Source organism: Salvelinus sp. IW2-2015, linkage group LG6.2, assembly GCF_002910315.2.
Source record: "Salvelinus sp. IW2-2015 linkage group LG6.2, ASM291031v2, whole genome shotgun sequence".
NCBI lineage: Eukaryota > Metazoa > Chordata > Actinopteri > Salmoniformes > Salmonidae > Salvelinus > Salvelinus sp. IW2-2015.
In genome coordinates this window covers 14101520-14127966 of record NC_036846.1, presented here as the reverse complement: position 1 = coordinate 14127966, position 26447 = coordinate 14101520, and the positions used below count along the sequence as shown (strand labels likewise).

Sequence of the window (26447 nt, the reverse complement as noted above, 5' to 3'; positions counted from 1 at the left end):
ACCTTTCGGTTACTGGCCCAACGCTCTAACCACTAGGGCTACCTGTGAGTACATGGACATCCTCCCTGCACTAAATCATCATGTTCTGAGTACGTGGACGTCCTCACTGCATCTAATACATCATTTGTGAGTACATGGACTTCCTCCTGCACTAAATCATGTTGGAGTACTGGACGTCCTCACTGCACTAAATCATCATGTTGTGAGTACCATGGATTTCTCCCTGCACTAAATCATCTGTTGGAGTACGTGGACGTCCTCCCTGCACTAAATCATCATGTTGTGAGAACATGGACGTCCTCCTGCACTAAATCATCATTGTATGTGAGTACGTTGCACGTCCTCCCTGCACTAAATCAGCATGTTTGTATTACGTGGACGTCCTCCCTGCACTAAAATCATCATGTTGTGAGTACATGGATGTCCTCCCTGCACTAAATCATCATGTTGTGGAACATGGACGCTCCCCTCACTAAATCATCTGTTGTGAGTACGTGGACGTCCTCCCTGCACTAAATCATCATGTTGTGAGTACGTGGACGTCCTCCTGCACTAAATCACATGTTTGAGTATGTGGACGTCTCCTGCACTAAATCATCATGTTGTGAGTACATGGATGTCTCCCTGCACTAAATCATCATGTTGTGAGTACAGTGGACGTCCTCCTGCACTAATTATCATGTTGTGATTACATGGAGTTCTCCCGGCACTAAATCATCATGTTGTGATCATGGATGTCCCTCCCTGCACTAAATCATCATGTTGTGAGTACATGGACGTTCTCCCTGCACTAAATCATCATGTTGTGAGTACATGGACGTCCTCCCTGCACTAAATCATCATGTTGTGAGTACATGGACGTCCTCCCTGCACTAAATAATCTGTTTCAAGGCTTTCAATCTACCAAATCTTCTACTTCATCATTGGTCTGCTATAGTAAGACAAACAAGCTCACAAGATAAACCCATGGTTAGCTGGTACCTGGGCTGTGTATGTTCGAAATAATTAACTTATGAATGTATCATCACTAATGACACTTACTGGTGTGAGGGGGCTGAGTGTACAGTAACTGACCTCTTCTCTGAGCTGAGGTAGCAAACCAGGTGGGCAGCCCAGAGCAGGGGCCCGGCATACGTGCTGAGGGCGGTGAGGAAGAAAGCCGGGGCCTCTACGTAGCTCTCTAGTCCCACGAAGCCCACCGAGATGTCAACCGTGGCAATGCTGTTGGAGTTCCCCTACAGACAAACAGCCAGCCAAACAGAAGATTTATTAAGTTTTATTAAGCTTCATTTTCACACCTAACCTTAGTTTACTTAGCTAACATAGTAGCTAAATAACGTAGCTTAGTTAGCTAAAGTAGCTAACATACAGTAGCTAGTGTAGCTAAATACATTAGCTAATGTGACTATTTAAGTTAACAGAATGTAGCTAAGTTGGGTAACGTAGCTAACTAAGTAAGCTAACTTCAACTACATCTGACTTAACCTTGGGTAAAATTAATATATGAAGATTACGGAATACACTCAATGTTAACTTTCGAAAGGAGTCAGAAGCTGATACTATTAAAATGTGTCGGTCTCCTGCATGCTCCTCCACTTCGCAGGTAGCTATTCAGAGCTTGCTGTCTGTCACCTCACTGGCCTTGTAAGGGCTGCAGTGATGGTATAAAAACTCCCATCCACCTCGTCTCTCCTCCCCACTGTTTTTGGCCCAGTCTCTCATTCCGCTTTTCCATTTCCTGACGAGGGTTCAGGTGTGATGGAAGAGCTTTCGCGATTGCTGCGGGAGCTGAATTAATTCACCGGCTGATGAGGGCCACTAGCTCCCCTCTCTCTTGCCTGGAGGGGTACATGGATGGAGTGAGTGCATGCGTGCGAGTGCGAGTGAAAGGACCCATTCTGTCAAAGAGCCTGACTAAGCCACCCTCCAACGGACAAACTCAACACCATATTTTAGTGGATCAATTAAACCATTGAATCATGTATGTTCCACAGTTCCACAGGGCCGACCATGGAGTGGCTACAATAGGAGTTTTAGGACATTGGACTGCTCAGCTTGGCCTACAGTAGGGCTGGTTTACAGCTTTGTTGAGACTAACCATTACCCAGGGTCAATCATTTCACGTATGGGCACCTAAAGTGGTAATTGGTAATTCCTGACCCCTTCAAAATGATCTGAGAGTGGTAATTAAGTGACAAAATCAAGGGGTTGGAGGAATTCGGGGACGCCAGAAAATGTTTTATTTGCTGAACACTGGGGCTGTGTGTGTGTGTGTGTGTGTGTGTGTGTGTGTGTGTGTGTGTGTGTGTGTGTGTGTGTGTGTGTGTGTGTGTTGTCTCGGGATGTTAGGTATTGTGACGGCAAAATATAATTGTACACTTGATTATGTTCACTGAAACAGAAAGACATGAGGAAATCTAGAAGACAGTGATCTCTTCTATCCTGCATGAAAAAGTGACCTACTTACACACACATATAGTTGAAGTTGGAAGTTTACATACACAAAGGTTGGAGTCATTAAAACTCGTTTTTCAACCACTCCACACATTTCTTGTTAACAAACTATAGTTTTGGCAAGTCGGTTAGGACATCTACTTTGTGCATGACAAGTAACTTTTCCAACAATTGTTTACAGACAGATTATTTCACTTATAATTCCCTGTATCATAATTCCAGTGGGTCAGACGTAGACCACAACAAGACAAGAAATCAGCCAAGTCCTCAGAAAGAAAATTGTAGACCTCCACAAGTCTGGTTCATCCTTGGGAGCAATTTCCAAACGCCTGAAGGTACCACGTTTATCTGTACAAACAATAGTACGCAAGTATTAACACCATGGGACCACGTAGCCGCTCAGGAAGGAGACGCATTCTGTCTCCTAGAGATTAACGTACTTTGATGCGAATAGTGCAAACAATCCCAGAACAACAGCAAAGGACCTTGTGAAGATGCTTGAGGAAACAGGTACAAAAGTATCTATATCCACAGTAAATCAAGTCCTATATCGACATAACCTGAAAGGTCTCTCAGCAAGGAAGAAGCCACTGCTATAAAACCGCCATAAAAAAGCCAGACTACGGTTTTCAACTGCACATGGGGACAAAGATCGTACTTTCTGGAGAAATATCCTCTGGTGTGATAAAACAAAAATAGAACTGTTTAGCCATAACGACCATCGTTATATTTGGAGGAAAAAGGGGGAGGCTTGCAAGCCGAAGAACACCATCCCAACCGTGAAGCACGGGGGTGGCAGCATCATGTTGTGGGGGTGCTTTGCTGCAGGAGGGACTGGTGCACTTCACAAAATAGATGGCATCATGAGGAAGGGAAATTATGTGGATATATTAAAGCAACATCTCAAGACATCAGTCTTGGTCGCAAATGGGTCTTCCAAATGGACAATGACCCCAAGCATACTACAAAGTTGTGGCAAAATGCCTTAAGGACAACAAAGTTAAGGTATTGGAGTGGCCATCACAAAGCCCTGACCTCAATCCTAAAGAAAATTTGTGGGCAGAACTGAAAAAGCGTGTGCGAGCAAGGAGGCCTACAAACCTGACTCCGTTACACCAGCTCTGTCAGGAGGAACGGTCCAAAATTCACCCAACTTATTGTGAGAAGCTTGTGGAAGGTTACACGAAAGGTTTGACCCAAGTGAAACAATTTAAAGGCAATGCTACCAAATACTAATTGAGTGGATGTAAACGTCTGACCCACTGGGAATGTGCTGAAATAAATCATTCTCTGTACTATTATTCTGACATTTCACTTTAAAATAAAGTGGTGATCTTAACTGACAGGGAATTTTTACTAGGATTAAATGTCAGGAATTGTGAAAAACAGAGTTTAAATGTATTTGGCTAAGGTGTATGTAAACTTCCGACTTCAACTGTACCTCGTTCACATCTTCATTTAGAAAAGGACTTCATCTGCTGTGTCTGCTTTGCACTCAAAATAAGAGATTTAATCGTTTTTTCCCCTCATGCTTTTAAATATTTTGGGGGGAGTGCAGATTCCCCTCATCTAACGGTCCCTTACCTGGAAGTAGAAGAAGGCCTGTCCAAACCAGTAGTGCATGATGGTAGTCTGGGCAGCGTCGTAGTGGAGCTTCTTCCAGATGAACTGGGCCATCAAAGTCTGGACCAGCAAGCAGCAGCACAGCACCGGCAGGTTGTGGGCTCGGAACAACAGGGCCACCAACAGAACCACACCACTATAATAAGGTTACTTTATTGTCCAATAACTATGCTTAATGAGTGAATAAGACAAATAAGTGGTTCTAAGCTGACTTGCATGGTTAAATAAAGGTTGAATAAAACAATGTACACAGGATTCAAACTTGCCACCTACCGATTGCTAGCCAGCCTCTCTAAGCTATTTGCCATGTAGGCTACCTACCTGTAGATTTCCCATAAGCCCCTGCTCTTCAGCCGGGCATCGGCTGTGATGACCTGGGACCGCAACAGGTCCTTGGAGCCCGTGAAGAGGATGCCCAGGACGAAGACATACACAAAGCGTGCCTCCACGGTCCCCCTGAGGAGAAAAGAGATGGAGTTTAAAACATTGTTCAAGATACTCAAGTGTCCAAGGGCTGGCCACTCCATCTGAATGGCCAATAACCTGTTACTAGCCCCAGGTCCAGTTCAGATGTGAATTAGTTTGACTTTATTGTCTTTCTTTGTTGATGTAACATGTTTTGTCAGTTATTTTTCTGCTGTGCTGCAGTTTCCACAAAACTTTAAAAAAAATACAGAAACACCTTCAACCTGCATCTGCAGTTGCCCTTACAAACAACACTTTTCATTACAAAACTGCCCCATCTTGTTAAATAAGGCAGCCATTTCGTGCCTCACTAGACATCAGGTATCTCCATGGAGAGACGTGAGAAGTTCATCTGTTTATTTATTTATGAGTGTTTTACTCTCTCATGGGCCCAGAGGAAAAGAACACGGATAGATAAGGTCAAGTCTCCATTTGACAGCATAAAGGGGAGGTGAGTAGAGCTAAGTATACTCTGCTCAAACCTGGAGACAAACCTGGAGAATGAGGCCCAGTAGTGGGAAAAGATATGTTGACTTACTAACCCAAAACAATGTGTTGAGATCTTACAAAGTGAGCTTGCACACTTCAGATAATAAAAATCCAGACTTTTCCCCAAGCTAACGGATTCATTTTCAACACCTCAACCTTTCTTGTTTTCAGCAAATATTGTGAGATGACTGATTCATAGTTCATGTGAGTGCTGATGGTCAATATTTGTATTGTTATAGTTGAGATGTTTTTGGTCTATCTTGCTAGGCATAGCCTATTTTCATACAGTACGTATCTACCTTGTATCCATGAAGTTCAAGAAGTCCAGACCTTCAGACTGTAGTGTACAATTCCATACTTTTTAAAAGTCTTGAAAATGGCTATTTGCCCGTAGATTTTTCACACTAAGACCTGAGCAAGCACCCTGTACACAAGATATAAGACATCTGGATTCTAGATAGGTTTGGGAGATGAAGGGCAAGCCAAACTAGAAACTGATATGATGGTGGTAAGTACACAGACAGTCATCACACAGAGCCCCTCTTATTATGACAGAGAGAACTACACTGTTATCATTTCACACTTCAGAAAATCAGACAAACACCACTAACCTGGTATAAAAAAAAGACTAAGTAAAGAAAGGTCAATACAAAGTCAGCTCCCCAGCCTTTTGAGTCAAATTAACGTGGATACACATACATAAGTGTGTTAGACATAGCAGAAGACACAAGGACATGTGCTTTGACTAAAACCCATACGGGTGAATGATCCTGATTCCTGTGCCTGTTCTTATGGAACGCACAACATTTTCTATGTCTTCGCTCATTGGGAAAAGGTACGACAACAGGAGACGACACATAGCCTCCTGGCACGTAACCATGGAGACAGGGTTGTGTGAACAGAAGTCAGGAGTTTTTAGTGTGAGAAGCCTTAGGAGAGACAGAGTGCAGACAGTCAGTCTGCCAAACAGCAAACAGACCGCCCACCCCCCACACCCCCTCACACCTTAGTACAATATCAGCCTCTCTTTGTGTGTGAGAGAGTGTGTGTGTGTGTGTGTGTGTGTGTGTGTGTGTGTGTGTGTGTGTGTGTGTGTGTGTGTGGGTTGTGTGCGCAAGAAGAGAGAGATTAGAGAGAGAAGCATGGTTCAGAATATTGAAAATGAGCACTGACAAACTACCAGCTAGTGAATAAACATGAACCTAAACAAACTAAAAATACCATGGATTTTGGTGCTGCAGCAGTTGTTACTGCTAGCTACTGTACCTAGGGAAGGAGAGGCAGAGGAGAATGAGGTTACAGCTCATTATCAATAAAACCACGCTTAACTAGCGGGCAAAACATGTTGAAATGACAAGAGCAAAACTGCTTTTATGATGTGATTTAAACCTGCTTTGCCCGCTGGGAAAGCCGTCACCAGGTAAACCTCACTTCCTAAATAAACAAAGTGTCGATAAAAGTAAAACACTCAACCCCCATTCATTTAGACAAATTCAACAAGGAAATAAAAAGAAGAAACCGTGAATCTTCCAGACACTAATCAGCCTTACAAACAGCCTTCTCGTCAAATATGACTAGACTGACAGCGTGTCCCCCAAAGGGACCAAACATCCTTGAGTTTTAAGGAGCCTGGAGTGATAGGAGTGGAATAAGGGTCTGGTTCACTAGGAGAGGGAGTCAAGCAGGTGTTGCCAATGTATTATTAATTCACCGTTTTTTTATTGCAACCCTCGTCCCTCAGATGAATGGCAAGCAGTTCCTTCTAACCCTGGAGTTGTGCTAGCTACAGCTCTCGCGTTTATATTATTCACATTTTTTATCCACACACAATTAGATGTGGAGAGAATCCTTCTTGGTTTTTATGCTAAGCATGACTGGAAATCCTCTTCTTGTTGGATTTATGCTAAGCATGACTGGAAATCCTCTTCTTGCTGGATTTATGCTAAGCATGACTGGAAATCCTCTTCTTGTTGGATTTATGCTAAGCATGACTGGAAATCCTCTTCTTGTTGGATTTATGCTAAGCATGACTGGAAATCCCAGTCTTGTAGGATTTATGCTAAGCATGGCTGGAAATCCCAGTCTTGTAGGATTTATACTAAGCATGGCTGGAAATTCTCTTCTTGTCGGATTTATGCTCAAGCATGGCTGAAATCCAGTTCTTGTAGGATTTGAATGCTAAGGCATGGCTGGAAATCCCAGTCTTGTAGGATTTATGCTAAGCATGGCTGGAAATCCCCGTCGTGTCGGATTTATGCTAAGCATGGCTGTGGGACTGACTTGTTAACTGTGAGGATACGGAGGAATCAAAGAGTGCGTGGTTCGACAGGTTGCTGGTTCGAATCCACACGCCTACTAGTTTTAAAAAATCTGTCAATGTGCACTTGAGCAAGGCACTTAACCCTACTTGCTCCTGTAAACCACTATGGAGTCTGTAAACCACTATGACTCAAATGTAAATGTGTGTTGGGATTTTCCACAGGCGTTTGTGTGAGGGCTTGAGTTAGATGATATTGCTCAGAGCAACACAATCAGCAAATGAAATGAGCTGGAAATATGACAAACAAATGCCATGCTGAGGCCAGTGTGTGTTATTTGGTATGAGTGGCACAGATGGGTAGAGAACGAGAAAATGCCGACATGATGCCAGCCCCCTCGCTCTCTCTCTGCAGTGAGGAGGCACATGCTCTCAGGGGAAACCACACACAGAAATGAAATCCTGGTATTTTGATGCTGGCAGAACAACCATGCTAATAATACACTTGAATAAACTGACCAAGTCCATACCAAAAAACAAGAGGAAGTCTCTGAAGGTTTCTGGAAACCATGGACTGCAGTCTGTCTGTCTGCCTGCCTGTATAACTGGTTATTAAACAAGGTGTGTATCCTCACTAGCTTGACTGATGACAATATCCCACGTGATGACAATATCAGTCATCAAAATGCCATAACTGCCATCTTGGAGTAGAGCACAATGGATCAGTCAACTCTGTGTTGTTGTATGTGTCGAACTGCTTTGCTTTATCTTGGCCAGGTCACAGTTGTAAATGAGAACTTGTTCTCAACTAGCCTACCTGGTTAAATAAAGGAGAAATATATATATATTTTTTAATAATTTTAAAAAAGAGAGGAGGACATGTCTCAAAAGCCAGAGACACCTGCCAAGAAATCTAGCATTAATGTCACTGACAGATTGCAAAGCTTATTGGGTAATGATAATTTTGTGTCACTTTTTGGGAGAACGGTTTAACTAGACACCTGCGTTCATTATTTGCTTCATTATTTGCTCGGTATGAAGAAAACATGAGAAACTGACATTGACAAACAGTAGTATCCTGGGTGCTCAAAGGCTTCTAGATTTTTTTTTCAACAGATGTCATAGCCACGCAAAAATGAAAATATGATCTAAACTAATTTAGTGAACAATTTAACAAATACTGGAAAGAATGTAGAAATACATCGTTTGAACATGGTCCTAGTTGATTCTGAAGTAATTATATGGTTGTGACAGAGGGAGGCTTAGAACAGGGGATTGTGGAAAGGCTATAGGCTGAATGTGCGTATGAGCCAATGATAGCTTCATTCTTATCCAGGAATGTCTTTAGAGAGAGAGAGATTGAGCCGTTGCTTATCATACCATGACACCTGCAATCACCTCAGGTGTGTTTTGAATGCTTTGTGTGTGCGTGTTCACGCACGTGTGTGTGCATGTGTGTACTCAAGAGGTTCTGATGAGAGCCTGGAATTAATTTGCAACTTCATGAGGGATCTGCATGAATAAATGTTCCCAAATGAAGTGTCAGCACAACAAACATCTAATCAGGATCAAATAAAGGGGCTGCTTTGGGGAGGTGTTGAGCACTGCAGGAACCAATTGAGATGGTACTAGAAAACAGCCACAAACACTAACAGCGCTTTGACAGAACACACTCAACAGAACTTTTAAGATATTTCAGTCATTTTTGACACCTCGATTGAAGTGGTGTGTAGGTTCCATGTGCTCTGCAGTACATGTATTTTGAGTCATTTATGGAAACTAACTCAGGTTTAGTGGCAACTCTTACGCTTAGAAGCAAGTGTTCTTGTAATAAATTGTCCAAACTATCAAGCTACAACCTTGATCTCTCATTGAAACGTTCATCGCTACAGTACTCACCCCCTCTCTGAACAAGGTGGTTCTCTAGCATAATGAGAAACATGACATTAGCCTGGGTTTGAAGGAGGGTCACCTTTGTTCAAGTATCTCTCAATCTTTACATTTCTTCACAGGAATGGCAACATAAAAGATGGGATATGAAAGAAAAACTCCAGAAGAATGGAACTGAATTAGCGCCGGGAGTGATGATGTTCTGGAGCAAACGCTATGACATCTCAGAGACTACTAATGTCACTATGCAATAATGCTATTTGGAACAATGAAAGCATCCTCTACATTGTTTACATTGTTTCAACTCTGGTGCTTCACTGCAATTGTGTGTGTTTTCTGGGGGTGTTGGAAATAGAACAGAAAACACACAATTCTATTCAGTATGGTGCTGTAACACAAGTCAAGTGTGTTCAGATAACACAGTAGCCTCCCAGGGTCTCTGGGAGACGTATTTCATCACAGAGACATCGGCGGCCCTTAAGCCACTCCTGTAATTCATATTAACTGCACTGGGCTGAGATATTATTTCACGTTGCCATTTAACAAGGGGATGACTTAACAGTGGGGCAGATAACTGCTTGTCACAAAGACTGGACGGTCTTGCCTGCAACTGGAGTATTCTACAATCCAAAGATGTCACAAATGACATTTACATTGAAAGCCGATCACATTTCACATTCAGATGTGGGCATTCCGGGGCCGGGCAATGTATTGTGTGACACCTGATGAAGCCAGCAAAACATGTTGATTACATTTAGGATTAGCTGAGCTAGTATTAGTCAATGTGGTAACCTGCACTTTTCTTTTCCTACTAGCACTGTCTTTGCTGATAATTTCTTTATTGAGGAAAGATTTGCATGCTACGACTGTGATATGTGGTTGTCTCACCTAGCCATCTTAAGATGAAAGCACTAGACAAGAGCGACCGCTAAATTACAAAAATGTTAAATGAGGTACAACAAACACACAACAGTTTTAATACTGGCCTACCAATTCTATAATGATGTGAGGTGAATTGTAACATAAAACAACATGGGAAAACCAAAAATAAATAACAAGCAGAATCAAAAACAGCTAATAAAATGTGAAACTATTACAAAAAAGCTGGACGATTCAAAGTGCCTCTTAAACCATCTAACAGTTTGTACATATTATTTCCCAGAATGGCTTTCCTTGCACCGGAGCTACATGGTGACAATTTTCCTTTTTTGAATGACAATACAAATGGTCTGATTGATGACCCCATCTTGTGGGGAGGGGGGGAGGACTCGGCAGCCTCTGCTGGGCTACATAAATCCTGGCCGTTCATCAGGCTGAGGACGGGCGGCACGACATCGAAACGTGAAACAGCAGGAGACCCATCAATTCCAAGGCGTTTTTCCCCAACATTTTTACAGTCGACTCTACAATGCTCTTTTGGAGAATTTGGTGGAACATTTCCTGATGTGCAACAGGCGAAGAAAGAGTGAAGAAAGGAGAGAGAAGGAGGAATAGAGGAATAAATAAATAGGGCCATTAACTCGATCCCTACAGATGTCATATCTTAATTTGACCCATTTCGTCACAGGAGGAAAATAATCCTGCAGCAGGAGGATTTGAATATCTGAAGAAATATTTAGAATCGCCGCCAAGGGGCAGGTGGAAGCGGTATTTCTATACAATGCACACCGTACCTTATGTAGGCTAGGTGCAGGCTACAGCGTGTCTTCTGTGAATTCTTATGTGGATTATAATAAATGGGCATATTTGTAGGGGGTAGATATATTTTTGTTAGGGAAAACTTTTTTTTTTTTGATCAGTTTTATTATATGTTCAAGGCAAGCAATAGGCAGAATAAATGATTGGTTTCCTCAGTGTCTGTGTGGTCAAGCGGTCACAGCCACTGACCACAGCAGATATGCCAGAGCCGACGTGTTCGAAACCAGCCCAATGCCCTTTGACTCATGGATGAACGTCTACTTTTGACACATTAATTCCCACTGGTTAAAGGGTTAATTCCACGTGGTTACACGGTTAAAACAGAAACCACTCAATGGGTAAAAGTGTAAGCATTAATTCAGAGTGTTTAAGGTTTTGGTTTGGGGAAGGCTTCAAATAAAATTATAAAAAATGATGTGCCTATGTACAATACATAGTTTTTCAATCAGCATACACTATATGAGCAAAAGTATGTGGACACTCGTCAAACATCTCATTCCAAAATCATGGGCATTAATATGGAGTTGGTCCCCCATTTGCTTCCATAACGGCCTCCACTCTTCTGGGAAGGCATTCCACTAGATGTTGGTACGTTGCTGCAGGGACTTGCTTCCATTCAGCCACAAGAGCATTAGTGAGGTAGGGCACTGATGTTGGGCGATTAGGTCTGGCTTGCAGTCGTCTTTCCAATTCATCTGAAAGTTTTTCGATGGGGTTGAGGTCAGGGCTCTGTGCAGGCCAATCAAGTTCTTCCACACTGATCTCGACAAACCGTTTCTGTATGGACCTCAGGGACATTGTCATGCTGAAACAGGAAAGGGCCTTCCCCAAACTGTTGCTACAAAGTTGGACGCACAGAATCATCTAGAATGTCATTGTATGCTGTAGGGTTAAGATTTCCCTTCACTGTAACTAAGGAGCCTAGCTCGAAACATGAAAAACAGCCCCAGACCATAATTCCTCCTCTACCAAACTTTACAGTTGGCACTATCCTTTCGGGCAGGTAGCGTTCTCCTGGCATTCGCCAAACCTAGATTCGTCCATCGAACTGCCAAACGGTGAAACGTGATTAATCACTGCAGAAAACGTGTTTCCACTGCTGCTTGGCCATGGAAACCCATTTCATGGAGCTCCCGGTGAACAGTTCTACTGCTGACGTTGCTTCCAGAGGCAGTTTGGAACTCGGTAGTGAGTGTTGCAACTGAGGACAGACGATTATTACATGCTACGCGCTTCAGCACTCGGCAGCCCAGGTCTGCGGGCTTGTGTGGCTAACCACTTTGCGGCTGAGCCATTGTTGCTCCTAGACGTTTCCACTTCACAATAACAACACTTACAATTGACTGTGGCAGGGCTGAAATTTGACAAACTGACTTCTTGACAAACTGGCATCCTAAACTCAGCAAAAAAAGAAATGTTCCTTTTCAGGACCCTGTCTTTCAAAGATATTTCATAAAAATCCAAATAACGTCACAGATCTTCATTGTAAAGGGTTTCACTGTTTCCCATGCTTGTTCAATGAACCATAAACAATTAATGAACATGCACCTGTGGAACGGTCGTTAAGACACAAACAGCTTACAGACGGTAGGCAATTAAGGTCACAGTTATGAAAACTTAGGACACTAAAGAGGCCTTTCTACTGACTCTGAAAAATACCTAAAGAAAGATGCCCAGGGTCCCTGCTCATCTGCGTGAAAGTGCCTTAGGTGTGCTGCAAAGGAGGCATGAGGACTGCAGATGTGGCCAGGGCAATAAATTGCAATGTACGTATTGTGAGACACCTAAGACCGCGCTTCAGGGAGACAGGACGGGCAGCTGATCATCCTCGCAGTGGCAGACCACGTGTAACAACACCTGTACATGATCGGTACATCCAAACATCACACCTGCGTGACAGGTACAGGATGGCAACAACAACTGCCCGAGTTACACCAGGAACGCACAATCCCTTCATCAGTGCTCAGACTGTCCGCAATAGGCTGAGAGAGGCTGGACTGCGGGCTTGTAGGTCTGTTGTAAAGCAGGTCCTCACCAGACATCACCGGCAACAACGTTGGCTATGGGCACAAACCCACCATCGCTGGACCAGACAGGACTGGCAAAAAGTGCGCTTCACTGACGAGTCGCGGTTTTGTCTCACCAGGGGTGATGGTCGGATTCACGTTTATCGTCGAAGGAATGAGCGTTACACCGAGGCCTGTACTCTGGAGCGGGATCGATTTGGAGGTGGAGGGTGTGTCATGGTCTGGGGCGGTGTGTCACAGCATCATCGGACTGAGCTTGTTGTCATTGCAGGCAATCTCAACGCTGTGCGTTATAGGGAAGACATCCACCTCCCTCATGTGGTACCCTTCCTGCAAGCTCATCCTGACATGACCCTCCAGCAAGACAATGCCATACTGCTCGTTCTGTGCATGATTCCTTGCAAGACAGGAATGTCAGTGTTCTGCCATGGCCAGCGAAGAGCCCGGATCGCAATCCCATTGAGCATGTCTGGGACCTGTTGGATCGGAGGGTGAAGGCTAGGGCCATTCCCCCCAGAAATGTCCGGGAACTTGCAGGTGCCTTAGTGGAAGAGTGGGGTAACATCTCACAGCAAGAACTGGCAAATCTGGTGCAGTCCATGAGGAGGAAATGCACTGCAGTACTTAATGCAGCTGGTGGCCACACCAGAAACTGAATGTTACTTTTGATTTTGACCCAACTTTGTTCAGGGATGTTCACATATTATTCCATTTCTGTTAGTCACATGTCTGTGGAACTTGTTCAGTTTATGTCTCAGTTGTGAATCTTGTTATGCTCATACAAATACACTGCTCAAAAAAATAAAGGGAACACTTAAACAACACAATGTAACTCCAAGTCAATCACACTTCTGTGAAATCAAACTGTCCACTTAGGAAGCAACACTGGATTGAACAATACATTTCACATGCTGTTGTGCAAATGGAATAGACAACAGGTGGAAATTATAGGCAATTAGCAAGACACCCCCAATAAAGGAGTGGTTCTGCAGGTGGTGACCACAGACCACTTCTCAGTTCCTATGCTTCCTGGCTGATGTTTTGGTCACTTTTGAATGCTGGCGGTGCTTCACTCTAGTGGTAGCATGAGACGGAGTCACAACCCACACAAGTGGCTCAGGTAGTGCAGCTCATCCAGGATGGCACATCTGTCAGCGTAGTGTCCAGAGCATGGAGGCGCTACCAGGAGACAGGCCAGTACATCAGGAGACGTGGAGGAGCCGTAGGAGGGCAACAACCCAGCAGCAGGACCGCTACCTCCGCCTTTGTGCAAGGAGGAGCAGGAGGAGCACTGCCAGAGCCCTGCAAAATGACCTCCAGCAGGCCACAAATGTGCATGTGTCTGCTCAAATGGTCAGAAACAGACTCCATGAGGGTGGTATGAGGGCCCGACGTCCACAGGTGGGGGTTGTGCTTACAGCCCAACACCGTGCAGGACGTTTGGCATTTGCCAGAGAACACCAAGATTGGCAAATTCGCCACTGGCGCCCTGTGCTCTTCACAGATGAAAGCAGGTTCACACTGAGCACGTGACAGATGTGACAGAGTCTGGAGACGCCATGGAGAACGTTCTGCTGCCTGCCAACATCCTCCAGGATGACCGGTTTTGGTGTGGTCAGTCATGGTGTGGGGTGGCATTTTCTTTGGGGGGCCGCACAGCCCTCCATGTGCTCGCCAGAGGTAGCCTGACTGCCATTAGGTACCGAGATGAGATCCTCAGACCCCTTGTGAGACCATATGCTGGTGCGGTTGGCCCTGGGTTCCTCCTAATGCAAAGACAATGCTAGACCTCATGTGGCTGGAGTGTGTCAGCAGTTCCTGCAAGAGGAAGACATTGATGCTATGGACTGGCTCGCCCGTTCCCCAGACCTGAATCCAATTGAGCACATCTGGGACATCATGTCTCGCTCCATCCACCAACGCCACGTTGCACCACAGACTGTCCAGGAGTTGGCGGATGCTTTAGTCCAGGTCTGGGAGGAGATCCCTCAGGAGACCATCCGCCACCTCATTAGGAGCATGCCCAGGCGTTGTAGGGAGGTCATACAGGCACGTGGAGGCCACACACACTACTGAGCCTCATTTTGACTTGTTTTAAGGACATTACATCAAAGTTGGATCAGCCTATAGTGTGGTTTTCCACTTTAATTTTGAGTGTGACTCCAAATCCAGACCTCCATGGGTTGATAAATTTGATTTCCATTGATAATTTTTGTGTGATTTTGTTGTCAGCACAACTATGTAAAGAATAAAGTATTTAATAAGATTATTTCATTCATTCAGATCTAGGATGTGTTATTTTAGTGTTCCCTTTATTTTTTTGAGCAGTGTATATACACATGTTAAGTTTGCTGAAAATAAACGCAGTTGACAGTGAGAGGACGTTTCTTTTTTTGCTGAGTATATGACAGTGCCACTTTGAAAGTCACTGAGCTCTTCAGTAGGGGCCATTTTACTACCAATGTTTGTCTTTGGACATTGCATGGCTGTGTGCTTGATTTTATACAGCTGTCAGCAAAGCGTGTGCTTGAAATAGACGAATCCACTAATTTGAAGGGGTGTCACATACTTGTGGTGTATCATCAGTATTCCTAGTATTCTTAGTTCTTGCTAGAGCCTAGTGAACTGTCGTAGCGCAGTAGGTCTAAGCAGCGTGCTCCGGCTCCAAGCCTCATGAGGTTGCGGCCAGTTCTGGGCAATCTAGTCACCAGCCCGAGCCTACATTATGCCCACAAGTTAACAGCATTTATTTCAATGTTTTCAAGAAGTAAAAGAAATAGTATGATAATTTAAACATGAAAGAAAAGTGTCTCAGTTCAACTAAATGGTCTTTGGATAGGCTGCATAAACATCTTGACAGCTTTATGAAATTAAATATTAAAGCCACACAATACAGGCTTTCAATCCACACCAAAGACCAGAACTATATTGTCAAATTATACATAGCCTAACTAGAAAACGTGGACGAGCATCTATACTGGAGGAAAGTTTATCGTTCTACAGTAGGCCTACATCTGTCAATCAACTGATGGCACAAACCAGCTCATCAACTTAGCCAGGGAAACACAAACAGGGAAACACACACACAGATAGGCTAATGGGTATTGGAATATAATCAAATAACAAGGGGCCTATTGCATTCATCGATGGCACTAGATTATCACCAGCTGATGTCTCGTTGAACCATTGACACGGGCTAAATTCCCCTGCATAGCTGATCTCAATTGCAACCATTATTGGTCAACCCATTATGGCTCTCTAAAATATGTTGGTATTACTTGTGTCCTGCTTGCAACCAAAGTCTTTCAAGATACAGTTTAAGTCGGAAGTTTACATACACTTAGGTTGGAGTGATTAAAACTCATTTTTCAACCACTCCACAAATTTCTTGTTAACAAACTACAGTTTTGGCAAGTCAGTTAGGACATCTACTTTGTGCATGACAAATCAATTCCCCAACAATTGTTTACAGACAGATTACTTCACTTATAATTCAATGTATCACAATTCCAGTGGGTCAGAAGTTTACATACACTAAGTTGACTGTGCCTTCAAACAGCTTGGAAAATTCCAGAAAATTATGTCATGGCTTTAGAAGCTTCTGATAGCAATGTGAGCATCATTTGAGTCAATTGGAGGTGTACCTGTGGATGTATTTCAAGGCCTACCTTCAAACTCAGTGCCTCTTTGCTTGACATCATGGAAAAATCTAAAAGAAGCCAAGACCTCAGATTTTGTTTTTTACCATAAGTCTGGTTCATTCTTGGGAGCAATTTCCAAATGCCTGAAGGTATCACGTTCATATGTACAAACAATAGTACGCAAGTATAAAACACCATGGACCATGCAGCCGTCATACCACTCAGGAAGGAGACACGTTCTGTCTCCTAGAGATGAACGTACTTTGATGCGAAAAGGTCAAATCAATCCCAGAACAACAGCAAAGAACCTTGTGAAGATGCTGGGGGAACAGGAAACAGGTACAAAATTATCTATATCACCACAGTAAAACAAGTCCCATATCGACATAATCTGAAAGGCCACTCAGCAAGGAAGAAGCCACTGCTCCAAAACACCATAAAAAAAACCCAGACTACGGTTTGCAACTGCACATGGGACAAAGACCGTACTTTTTGGAGAATGTCCTCTGGTCGATGAAACAAAAATAGAACTGTTTGGCCATAATGACCATCGTTATGTTTGGAGGAAAAAGGAGGAGGCTTGCAAGCCGAAGACACCATCCCAACCGTGAAGCACGGGGTGGAGCATCATGTTGTGGGGTGCTTTTCTGCAGGAGGGACTGGTGCACTTCACAAAATAGATGGCATTATGACGGAGGAAATTTACGTGGATATATGAAGCAATATCAAATCAATCAAATTTTATTAGTCACATACACATGGTTAGCAGATGTTAATGCGAGTGTAGCGAAATGCTTGTGCTTCTAGTTCCGACAATGCAGTAATAACCAACAAGTAATCTAACCTAACAATTCCACAACTACTACCTTATACACACACACAAGTGTAAAGGGATAAAGAATATGTACATAAAGATATATGAATGAGTGGTGGTACAGAACGGCATGGCAAGATGCAGTAGATGGTATAGGAGTACGGTATATACATATGAGATGAGTACTGTAGGGTATGTAAACATAAAGTGGCATAGTTAAAGTGGCTAGTGGTACATGTATTACATAAAGATGGCAAGATGCAGTAGATGATATAGAGTACAGTATATACATATGAGATGGGTAATGTAGGGTATGTAAACATTATATTAAGTGGCATTGTTTAAAGTGGCTAGTGGTACATTTTTACATAATTTCCATCAATTCCCATTTTTAAAGTGGCTGGAGTTGAGTCAGTATGTTGGCAGCGGCCGCTAAATGTTAGTGGTGGCTGTTTAACAGTCTGATGGCCTTGAGATAGAAGCTGTTTTTCAGGTCTCTCCGGTCCCTGCTTTGATGCACCTGTACTGACCTCGCCTTCTGATGATAGCGGGGTGAACAGGCAGGCTTGGGTGGTTGTTGTCCTTGATGATCTTTATGGCCTTCCTGTGACATCGGGTGGTGTAGGTGTCCTGGAGGCAGGTAGTTGTTGCCCCCGGTGATGCGTTCTGCAGACACTCACTACCCTCTGGAGAGCCTTACGGTTGTGGCGCGGAGCAGTTGCCGTACAGGCGGTGATACAGCCCGACAGGATGCTCTCGATTGTGCATCTGTAGAAGTTTGTGAGTGCTTTTGGTGACAAGCCGAATTTCTTCAGCCTCCTGAGGTTGAAGAGGCGCTGCTGCGCCTTCTTCACAACGCTGTCTGTGTGGGTGGACCAATTCAGTTTGTCCGTGATGTGTACACCGAGGAACTAAAACTTTCCACCTTCTCCACTACTGACCCGTCGATGTGGATAGGGGGGTGCCCCTCTGCTGTTTCCTGAAGTCCACAATCATCTCCTTTGTTTTGTTGACGTTGAGTGTGAGGTTATTTTTCCTGACACCACACTCCGAGGGCCCTCACCTCCTCCCTGTAGGCCGTCTCGTCGTTGTTGGTAATCAAGCCTACCACTGTAGTGTCTATCCGCAAACTTGATGATGAGTTGGAGGCGTGCATGGCCACGCAGTCGTGGGTGAACAGGGAGTACAGGAGAGGGCTCAGACCGCACCCTTGTGGGGCCCAGTGTTGAGGATCGCGGGGTGGAGATGTTGTTACTACCCTCACACCATGGGGGCGGCCTGTCAGAAAGTCCAGGACCCAGTTGCACAGGGCGGGGTCGGAGACCAGGGTCTCGAGCTTGATGACGAGTTTGGAGGGTACATGGGTGTTAAATGCTGAGCTGTAATCGATGAACAGCATTCTCACATGGGTATTCCTCTTGTCCAGATGGGTTAGGGCAGTGTGCAGTGTGGTTGCGATTGCGTCGTCTGTGGACCTATTGGGTCGGTAAGCAAATTGGAGTGGGTCTAGGGTGTCCGGTAGGGTGGAGGTGATATGGTCCTTGACTAGTCTCTCAAAGCACTTCATGATGACGGAATGAGTGCTACGGGCGGTAGTCGTTTAGCTCTTACCTTAGCTTTCTTGGGAACAGGAACAATGGTGGCCCTCTTGAAGCATGTGGGAACAGCAGACTGGGATAAGGATTGATGTAATATGTCCGTAAACACACCAGCCAGCTGGTCTGCGGCATGCTCTGAGGACGTGGCTGGGAATGCCGTCTGGGCCTGCAGCCTTGCGAGGGTAACACGTTTAAATGTTTTACTCACCTCGGCTGCAGTGAAGGAGACCCGGCAGGTTTTGGTAGGGGCCGTGTCAGTGGCACTGTATTGTCCTCAAAGCGGGCAAAAAAGTTGTTTAGCCTGTCTGGGAGCAAGACATCCTGGTCCGCGACGGGCTGGTTTTCTTTTTGTAATCCGTGATTGACTGTAGACCCTGCCACATCCTCTTGTGTCTGAGCTGTTGAATTGCGACTCGATTTTGTCTCTGTACTGGGACTTGCCTGTTTGATTGCCTTGCGGAGAGAATAGCTACACTGTTTTGTATTCGGTCATGCTTCCGGTCACCTTGCCCTGGTTAAAAGCAGTGGTTCGCGCTTTCAGTTTTCACGCGAATGCTGCCGTCAATCCACGGTTTTCTGGTTTGGAATGTTTTAATCGTTGCTGTGGGTACGACATCGTCAATGCACTTCCTATGAACTCGCTCACCGAATCAGCATATTCGTCATATTGTTGTTGGACGCAATGCGGAACATATTCCAATCCGCGTGATCGAAGCAGTCTTGAAGCGTGGATTCAGATTGGTCGGACCAGCGTTGAACAGACCTGAGCGCGGGAGCTTGTTGTTTTATTTCTGTTTGTAGGCTGGAATCAACAAAATGGAGTCGTGGTCAGCTTTTCCGAAAGGGGGGCGGGGGAGGGCCTATATGCGTCGCGGAAATTAGTATAACAATGATCTAGGGTTTTTCCAGCCCTGGTAGCACAATCGATATGCTGATAGAATTTAGGGAGTTTTGTTTTTAGATTAGCCTTGTTAAATCCCCAGCTACGATGAATGCAGCCTCAGGGCGTGTGTTTTCCAGTTTACAAGAGTCAGATAAAGTTCGTTCAGGGCCATCGATTGTTCTGCTTGGGGGGAATATATACGGCTGTGATTATGATTGAAGAGAATTCCTTGGTAGATAATGCGGTCGACATTTGATTGTGAGGAGTTCTAGATCAGGTGAACAGAATGACTTGAGTCCTGTGTGTTGTTATGATGATCACACCACGTCTCGTTAATCATAAGGCATACCCCCCGCCCTCTTCTTACGCGGAAAGATGTTTGTTTCTGTCGGCGCGATGCATGAAGAAACAGCTGGCTGCACCGACTCCGTTAGCGTCTCTTGAGTTAGCCATGTTCCGTGAAGCAGAGCACGTTGCAATCCCTGATGTCCTCTGGAATGCTACCCGTGCTCGGATTTCATCAACCTTATTGTCAAGAGACTGGACATTGGCGAGTAGTATGCTAGGGAGTGGAGCGCGATGTGCCCGTCTCCGAAGCCTGACACGAGACCGCCTCGTTTGCCCTTTTACGGCGTCGCACAGGGTCGCCGGCTGGGATCAGATCCATTGTATTGGGTGGAAGCAAAACACTGGATCCGTTTCGGAAAGTCATATTCCTGGTAGGAACGATGATGAGTTGACGTTAATCGTATATTCAGTAGTTCCCCCGACTGTATGTAATGAAACCTAAGATTACCTGGGGTACCGATGTAAGAAATAACACATAAAAAAACAAAATACTGCATATTTTCCAAGGAACGCGAAGCGAGGCGGCCATCTCTTTTCGGCGCGGAAGTTGTCAGGAAGTTAAAGCTTGGTCGCAAATGGTCTTCCAAATGGACAATGACCCAAGCATACTTCCAAGTTGTGGCAAAATGGCTTAAGGACAACAAAGTCAAGGTATTGGAAAGGCCATCACAAAGCCCTGACCTCAATCCTATAGAACAATTTGTGGGCAGAACTGAAAAAGCGTGTGCGAGCAAGGAGGCCGACAAACCTGACCCAGTTACACCAGCTCTGTCAGGAGGAATGGGCCAAAATTGCACCGCAACTTATTGTGGGAAGCATGTGGAAGGCTACCCGAAACATTTGACCCAAGTTAAACAATTTAAAGGCAATGCTACCAAATACTAATTGAGTTTATTAAACTTCTGACACGAGGGAATGAGATGAAAGAAATAAAAGCTGAAATAAATCATTCTCTCTAGTATTATTCTGACATTTCCCATTCTTAAAATAAAGTGGTGATCCTAACTGACCTAAGACAGGGTATTTTTACTAGGATTAAATGTCAGGAATTGTGAAAAACTAAGTTTAAATGTATTTGGCTAAGGTGTGTGTAAACTTCCGACTTCAACTGTAAGTTCACCCTCTGGTTGATATTGTAATCGGAACAACTTAGTCCTTTTTTAACAGACTTTTTTGAACAGGCGATTTATCTATTTGACAAGCATTCCGTACAATAGAAATACCATTATTTTTCATTGTTTACCACGGTAAATCTAATGTGGCAATTTACCCGATCATTTGTATGAATGGAAACTAATGTTGGTGTAGCCTACCCTACTGACTTATTATTTTATTAGTTTACTATTTATGTTATCCAAAGTGTCTGGTATGGTATTTCTTATCAAAATCAGAGGTAAAATATCCCTGGATTGTCCATATTTGAAAAGTGTAAATATATCAAGTCAATCGAGGGGATTGAGTTCTTTGTGCCAGAAGGGTGTAGGCCAGAATCGAACCAATGCCAACAAGGCAGGCCTATATGTGCACACTGAAGGCATCAGCCCTAACCACTAGATCACAATTTAACTCAATTTTGACCTTAGCATACACTTGACACTTGCACGTCGTAGCCTAGTAGAGACTGATATCTATCTTGTGTTATTAAGCTATATAAACAACAGTTGTTGATGTGGATGGCTTCATTTCAGATACATTTTTGTACATCTGAATGTTGCAGTAATAGGGCCTCAGACTAGAATTGGAGCGAGAGCGAGAGAACATTTGCCCTGATCCCAATGACTCGACTGCCCCTGCAATGAGAGAAAGAAAACTGCTGTTTTTTTCAGGGACTGACAAGGCTCATTCGAATTTGCTGATGCAGCAGGAAAATTCTCTGTGACAAGAGTGATCAAGTTAAGATCCGACATCTGTACCTACCAACTACTTACAGTGAAGACCATAAAATGTCACAGGTGATTCTCCATGATTTTAAAGTTAAGGAAATGGCAAGGATGATTATGTTGTCATTGGGAGAGAAAAAAATTCTGCCTAGAGAGCAATACCAAGAACCATACGCCCCAAAAATCAAAATGTTATTTTCTTTTGCTGTCAGTCAAGCCCAATTGTCCTTTAGACTTTGACCTACGAAACACACAAAAAAATTCAGCCTGAACTATCATAACGAGACAGTGTGGGAGACCCTCATTCTGCTATTAGGTCAGTGTGATAAGCCACAAAGGGATGAAGGGGTCTCATGCTACCAGATTAGCCTGGCTGCGAGTGACTGAGCTGGGGCCACCGCTGTTGTAGACCCAACTTAATGGAAATGCCAGGAGGTTGCCGCGGCGCCAGCATAAACACCTTCCCGCGGTGATTAATGACTCGGCGACTTGGCACGGTGGCGTTGTCAATTATACGGAGTGTTGGTGTGCGCCTGGTACTGTGCAACGAGGGGTAAGGGTGGGTAGGGGTGAGAGGTGAGGTGGGAGTAGAGACAATGTCAAGGAGAGCATGTAGGGGGGAGGGAACAGGAACATGTCTAGTAAGAGACAAGGAAGGGGGGTAGGATAACTGGGCAGCAGCACCTGAACACTCATTATGCTCTCACAGTCAACGGGGCTGTGGACAAGATGCAGCTGGCTGGGTACTAAGGGTTGATTAGCTGGCTGGTGATAGGGAGGGTGGGAGGGATTGAGCCAAGTGGCAGAGCAAAGGAGCTCCACATTTGGTCATTAGAAATCAAAAGCACGGGGGTAAACAAAGCGATCAGCCTCTCTGATTGGACCATTAATCACCTTGATACAGAAAGGGCCAGGCTAAGGACATGAGCACAATGATCTCTAATCAGACAGCAATAAGGGGTTTCAAAGCAGTTTTCCCCTTGGGTTACTTGGCTACAAATGATTGAAAGGTTGTTTTTTCCCCTAGTCTTTCTTCCTCTGTGGCCTTGCTGTGTACTCTATGCTGATGTAGGCCTTAAGGTGTATCCTTCATTAACGAGCCATGATGTGATCACATATCAAATGGCTCGAAAAACAGGCAAATACAACTCAGCATTTTTTTTTTTTTTACTTCCATTTTACTTCCATTCTCCGTTTAAAGGCACTTAAATATTTAGTTTTGCCCATTCACCCTCAATGTCACACATACACAATCCATGTCTCAAGGATTCAAAATCCTTCTTTAACCCATCTCCTCCCCTTCATCTACACTGATTGAAGTGGATTTAACAAGTGACATCAATAAGGGATCATAGCTTTCACCTGGTCAGTCTGTCATGGAAAGAACAGGTGTTCATAATGTTTTGTACACCCAGTCGGCGAAAACTTACTTGGACATGTTACCACCGCCATGTTGCCACGGAAACACAACGTTGCCCACTGCCGCCCGGTAGCTGTAGACACCCAGAAGGCCAAGGGCCAGGGCAATCTTGGACACCCAGGAACATCTCCGCTGGACCAGGAAGTAGATCAGAGCCAATGACAAGGCGGCGAACAAGGACAGCACCATCTTGTGTTCCAAGCTGTAGAGACAGAACAGATATACATTTAAACCACTTCAAACTGTACTAATTACACAATAGAGTTAACAATTAATTTGTTACACATCTGTTTTAGAATAATGTATTTGACTTTATTCCGATGAACATTCAAAAATTAAAACAATCAAATCAAACTTTATTTGTCACATGCACCGAATATAACAAGTGTAGACCTAACCGTGAAATGCTTACTTACAAGCCCTTAACCAACAGTGCAGTTCAAAAAGAGTTAAGAAAATATTGACCAAATAAACTAAAGTAAAAAATTATAAAACGTAACACAATAACATAACGAGGCGATATACAGGGGGTACCGGTACCGAGTCAGAGTGCGGGGGTACAGGTTAGAGGTAATTTGTACATGTAGATAGGGATGAAGTGACAATGCATAGATAATAAAACAGCGAGTAGCAGCAGTGTACAAAACAAATGGGGGGGGGGGTCAATGTAATAGTCCGGTGGCCATTTGATTGTTCAGCAGTCTTATGGCTTGGGGGTAGGAGCTATATTGTATGCATTAAGATATTTCTTGTGGAGTTTAGTGCCGTTCCAGGTTATTTCCTTGGACTCATACCACAGTCATACATTGTAAAATTGGAAAGGGGAAATAAGAATGGCACATTTATTAGGGACGTGCAACTTTCCCTTTCAAGATGATTCTATACGTATCTAGATATATGGGCTCTAATACAATACAGGAACGATACATTTTAGTTTGAAACGATTCGGTGCGATTCGGTTTGATTAGAGAAATGAATCGATGTGATTCGGTTCGATGCACTAACATTTGTTGCATAAACACATTCATTTTCCGTTCTAAATTAAAATCTGCTGCTGATGGAGCGCATGAGCTGGATTTGTCTGGGTGGAGGTGTGTGTGTGTGAACATGTTTAACTATAATTGTGGGGACCAGAAGTCCCCACAAGTATAGTAAACATACAAAAAATGGACCAACTGGGGAAATTGTGTTCGTCCCCACAAGGCCAAATGCTATATCTAGAGGGTTTAGGGTTAGAATTAGTGTTAGTGTTAAGGTTAGTATTAGGTTTATGGTGAGGAGGTAGGGTTAGTTTTAGGGTTAGGAGCTAGGATTAGGTTAGGCTTTGGGGTGTTTGATTTTTGTCCTTATTCACAGGGAATAAGAGAACATCTCAGGGACCAGAGAACATCTCAGGGAGGAAGAGAACATCTCAGGGACCAGAGAACATCTCAGGGAGGAAGAGAACATCTCAGGGACCAAAGAGAACATCTCAGGGACAAAAGAGAACATCTCAGGGAAGCAATAGAGTAAGAGAGTACAATAGCTTGAAGGAACTTTCTTTGTCTCCTTTCCTCCACATTATCTACCCTGATGAGAAAGAACTGGACTGGTGATAGCAACTTCCCAGTAAGCATCTACTTTTGTGCTTTCATCTACCCTTCTTTGCATTCATATCAATGCATTTGGAAGAGAGGAGACAAGGAAGAGGAAGCCACATTCAACTATTGACATGCAGCCTAGATATGCCAGAAGGACAGTATAGCCCTGGTATCAGGGCAGGGGGTTGGGTTGGGTAAGAGGAACAGACAGGCACCTTGAAGGAGGAACATTACCCACACAGCATAGAGTAGGGGGAATATAGGAAAAGGGGGCAACGGCAGACAGGAATAAGGTCAGCTAATTCTAAATCCACAATACTCTGAACCCAGTGCCCCCAGCGCAAGGCATTCATCTTGTTACTTGTGGAGCCGTGAGAATGCTAATGGGCAGAAAAACCTTGGGTTCAACAATGAGAACAACGGGTTCGCTGAAGGCTCCTCAAACTTTCTGCCACACAGAAGTTTTTTTTGTACATCTTTTAGTGAATCCGAATGTACGGCGGTTCATTGATAATCTGATTTGGGCTCGGATTCGGAGGCTATCTAGGCTTGTTATCTTGGCTCTAAAATCTGCCTTGAGCTTTCTTCACTTTAGAATTACAGGGCAGCCGAAGAGAGGCTTTCAACATACAATAGAAAGGAACAGACTAATGCTACCTGCAGAGACAGCCAAGGATATGACTCATTTCTTTTAGCTCCTATGGGAGTTACTCCACTTTTATTTATAACCTTGATGTGAGGAAACTAGCAACCATTATGGTGCTGCAGAGATAATAAGGTAAGGTAGCAGTCTCTAATGGATAACACTCTATGCATTTTCTCTTGGTCTAAACAAGGAATGTTCTTTCATTCACTAGCCTAGATCCTTTGCCAAGGTACTGGGGGGTTCACCGAGTTCTCTGTATGTTCAGAAGCTCACCCACTTTTTAGAGCCACACTTTTGAATTTCACAATTTTATTGAAACATTCCTAACACCTTACTCAGAGACCATGAGTATAAGGCATTATGATGATGTCATACTGCGTTATATGACTTGTCATAACCATGTACAGTATGATCACCTTATGTCTTAAGAGCCCTAAGGACTGCTTTACCAGGGCAACACTACAAAGAAACTTGGTAATGATCTCCTAAGTTTTTTGGCAAGCTAAAACTTCACTAGGTCGTAGATGTTTAAAAGGCACAGTGCAGTCAAGATTGTGATTTTTCTATACATTTCCACACTATGAGGTTGGGATAAAATTGAATTGTGAAAATTACAATAATGCCTTTTAGTGCAAGAGCTGTTTGAAAAGACCACCTGCAGTTTCAGCCTGTTTTGGTGGGATTGAGTTTGCCTGCCTGACAAAACAATGCACTGACTATTATGTGACTAAAGG

General features: G+C 43.9%; 1 protein-coding gene across 1 annotated transcript in view; it reads right to left on the bottom strand.

The window, feature by feature from the left end:
* LOC111965853 (GPI ethanolamine phosphate transferase 2-like) overlaps positions 1-26447 on the bottom strand; it is a 133809-nt gene that overhangs the window by 11783 nt on the left and 95579 nt on the right. The window contains exons 10-13 of the mRNA XM_023990223.2: positions 23498-23689; positions 4399-4533; positions 4039-4213; positions 1075-1235 (exon numbers count right to left, since the gene is read on the bottom strand). Of these exons, the coding sequence (XP_023845991.1) occupies positions 1075-1235; positions 4039-4213; positions 4399-4533; positions 23498-23689 (663 nt within the window). The remainder of the gene's footprint in view (positions 1-1074; positions 1236-4038; positions 4214-4398; positions 4534-23497; positions 23690-26447) is intronic.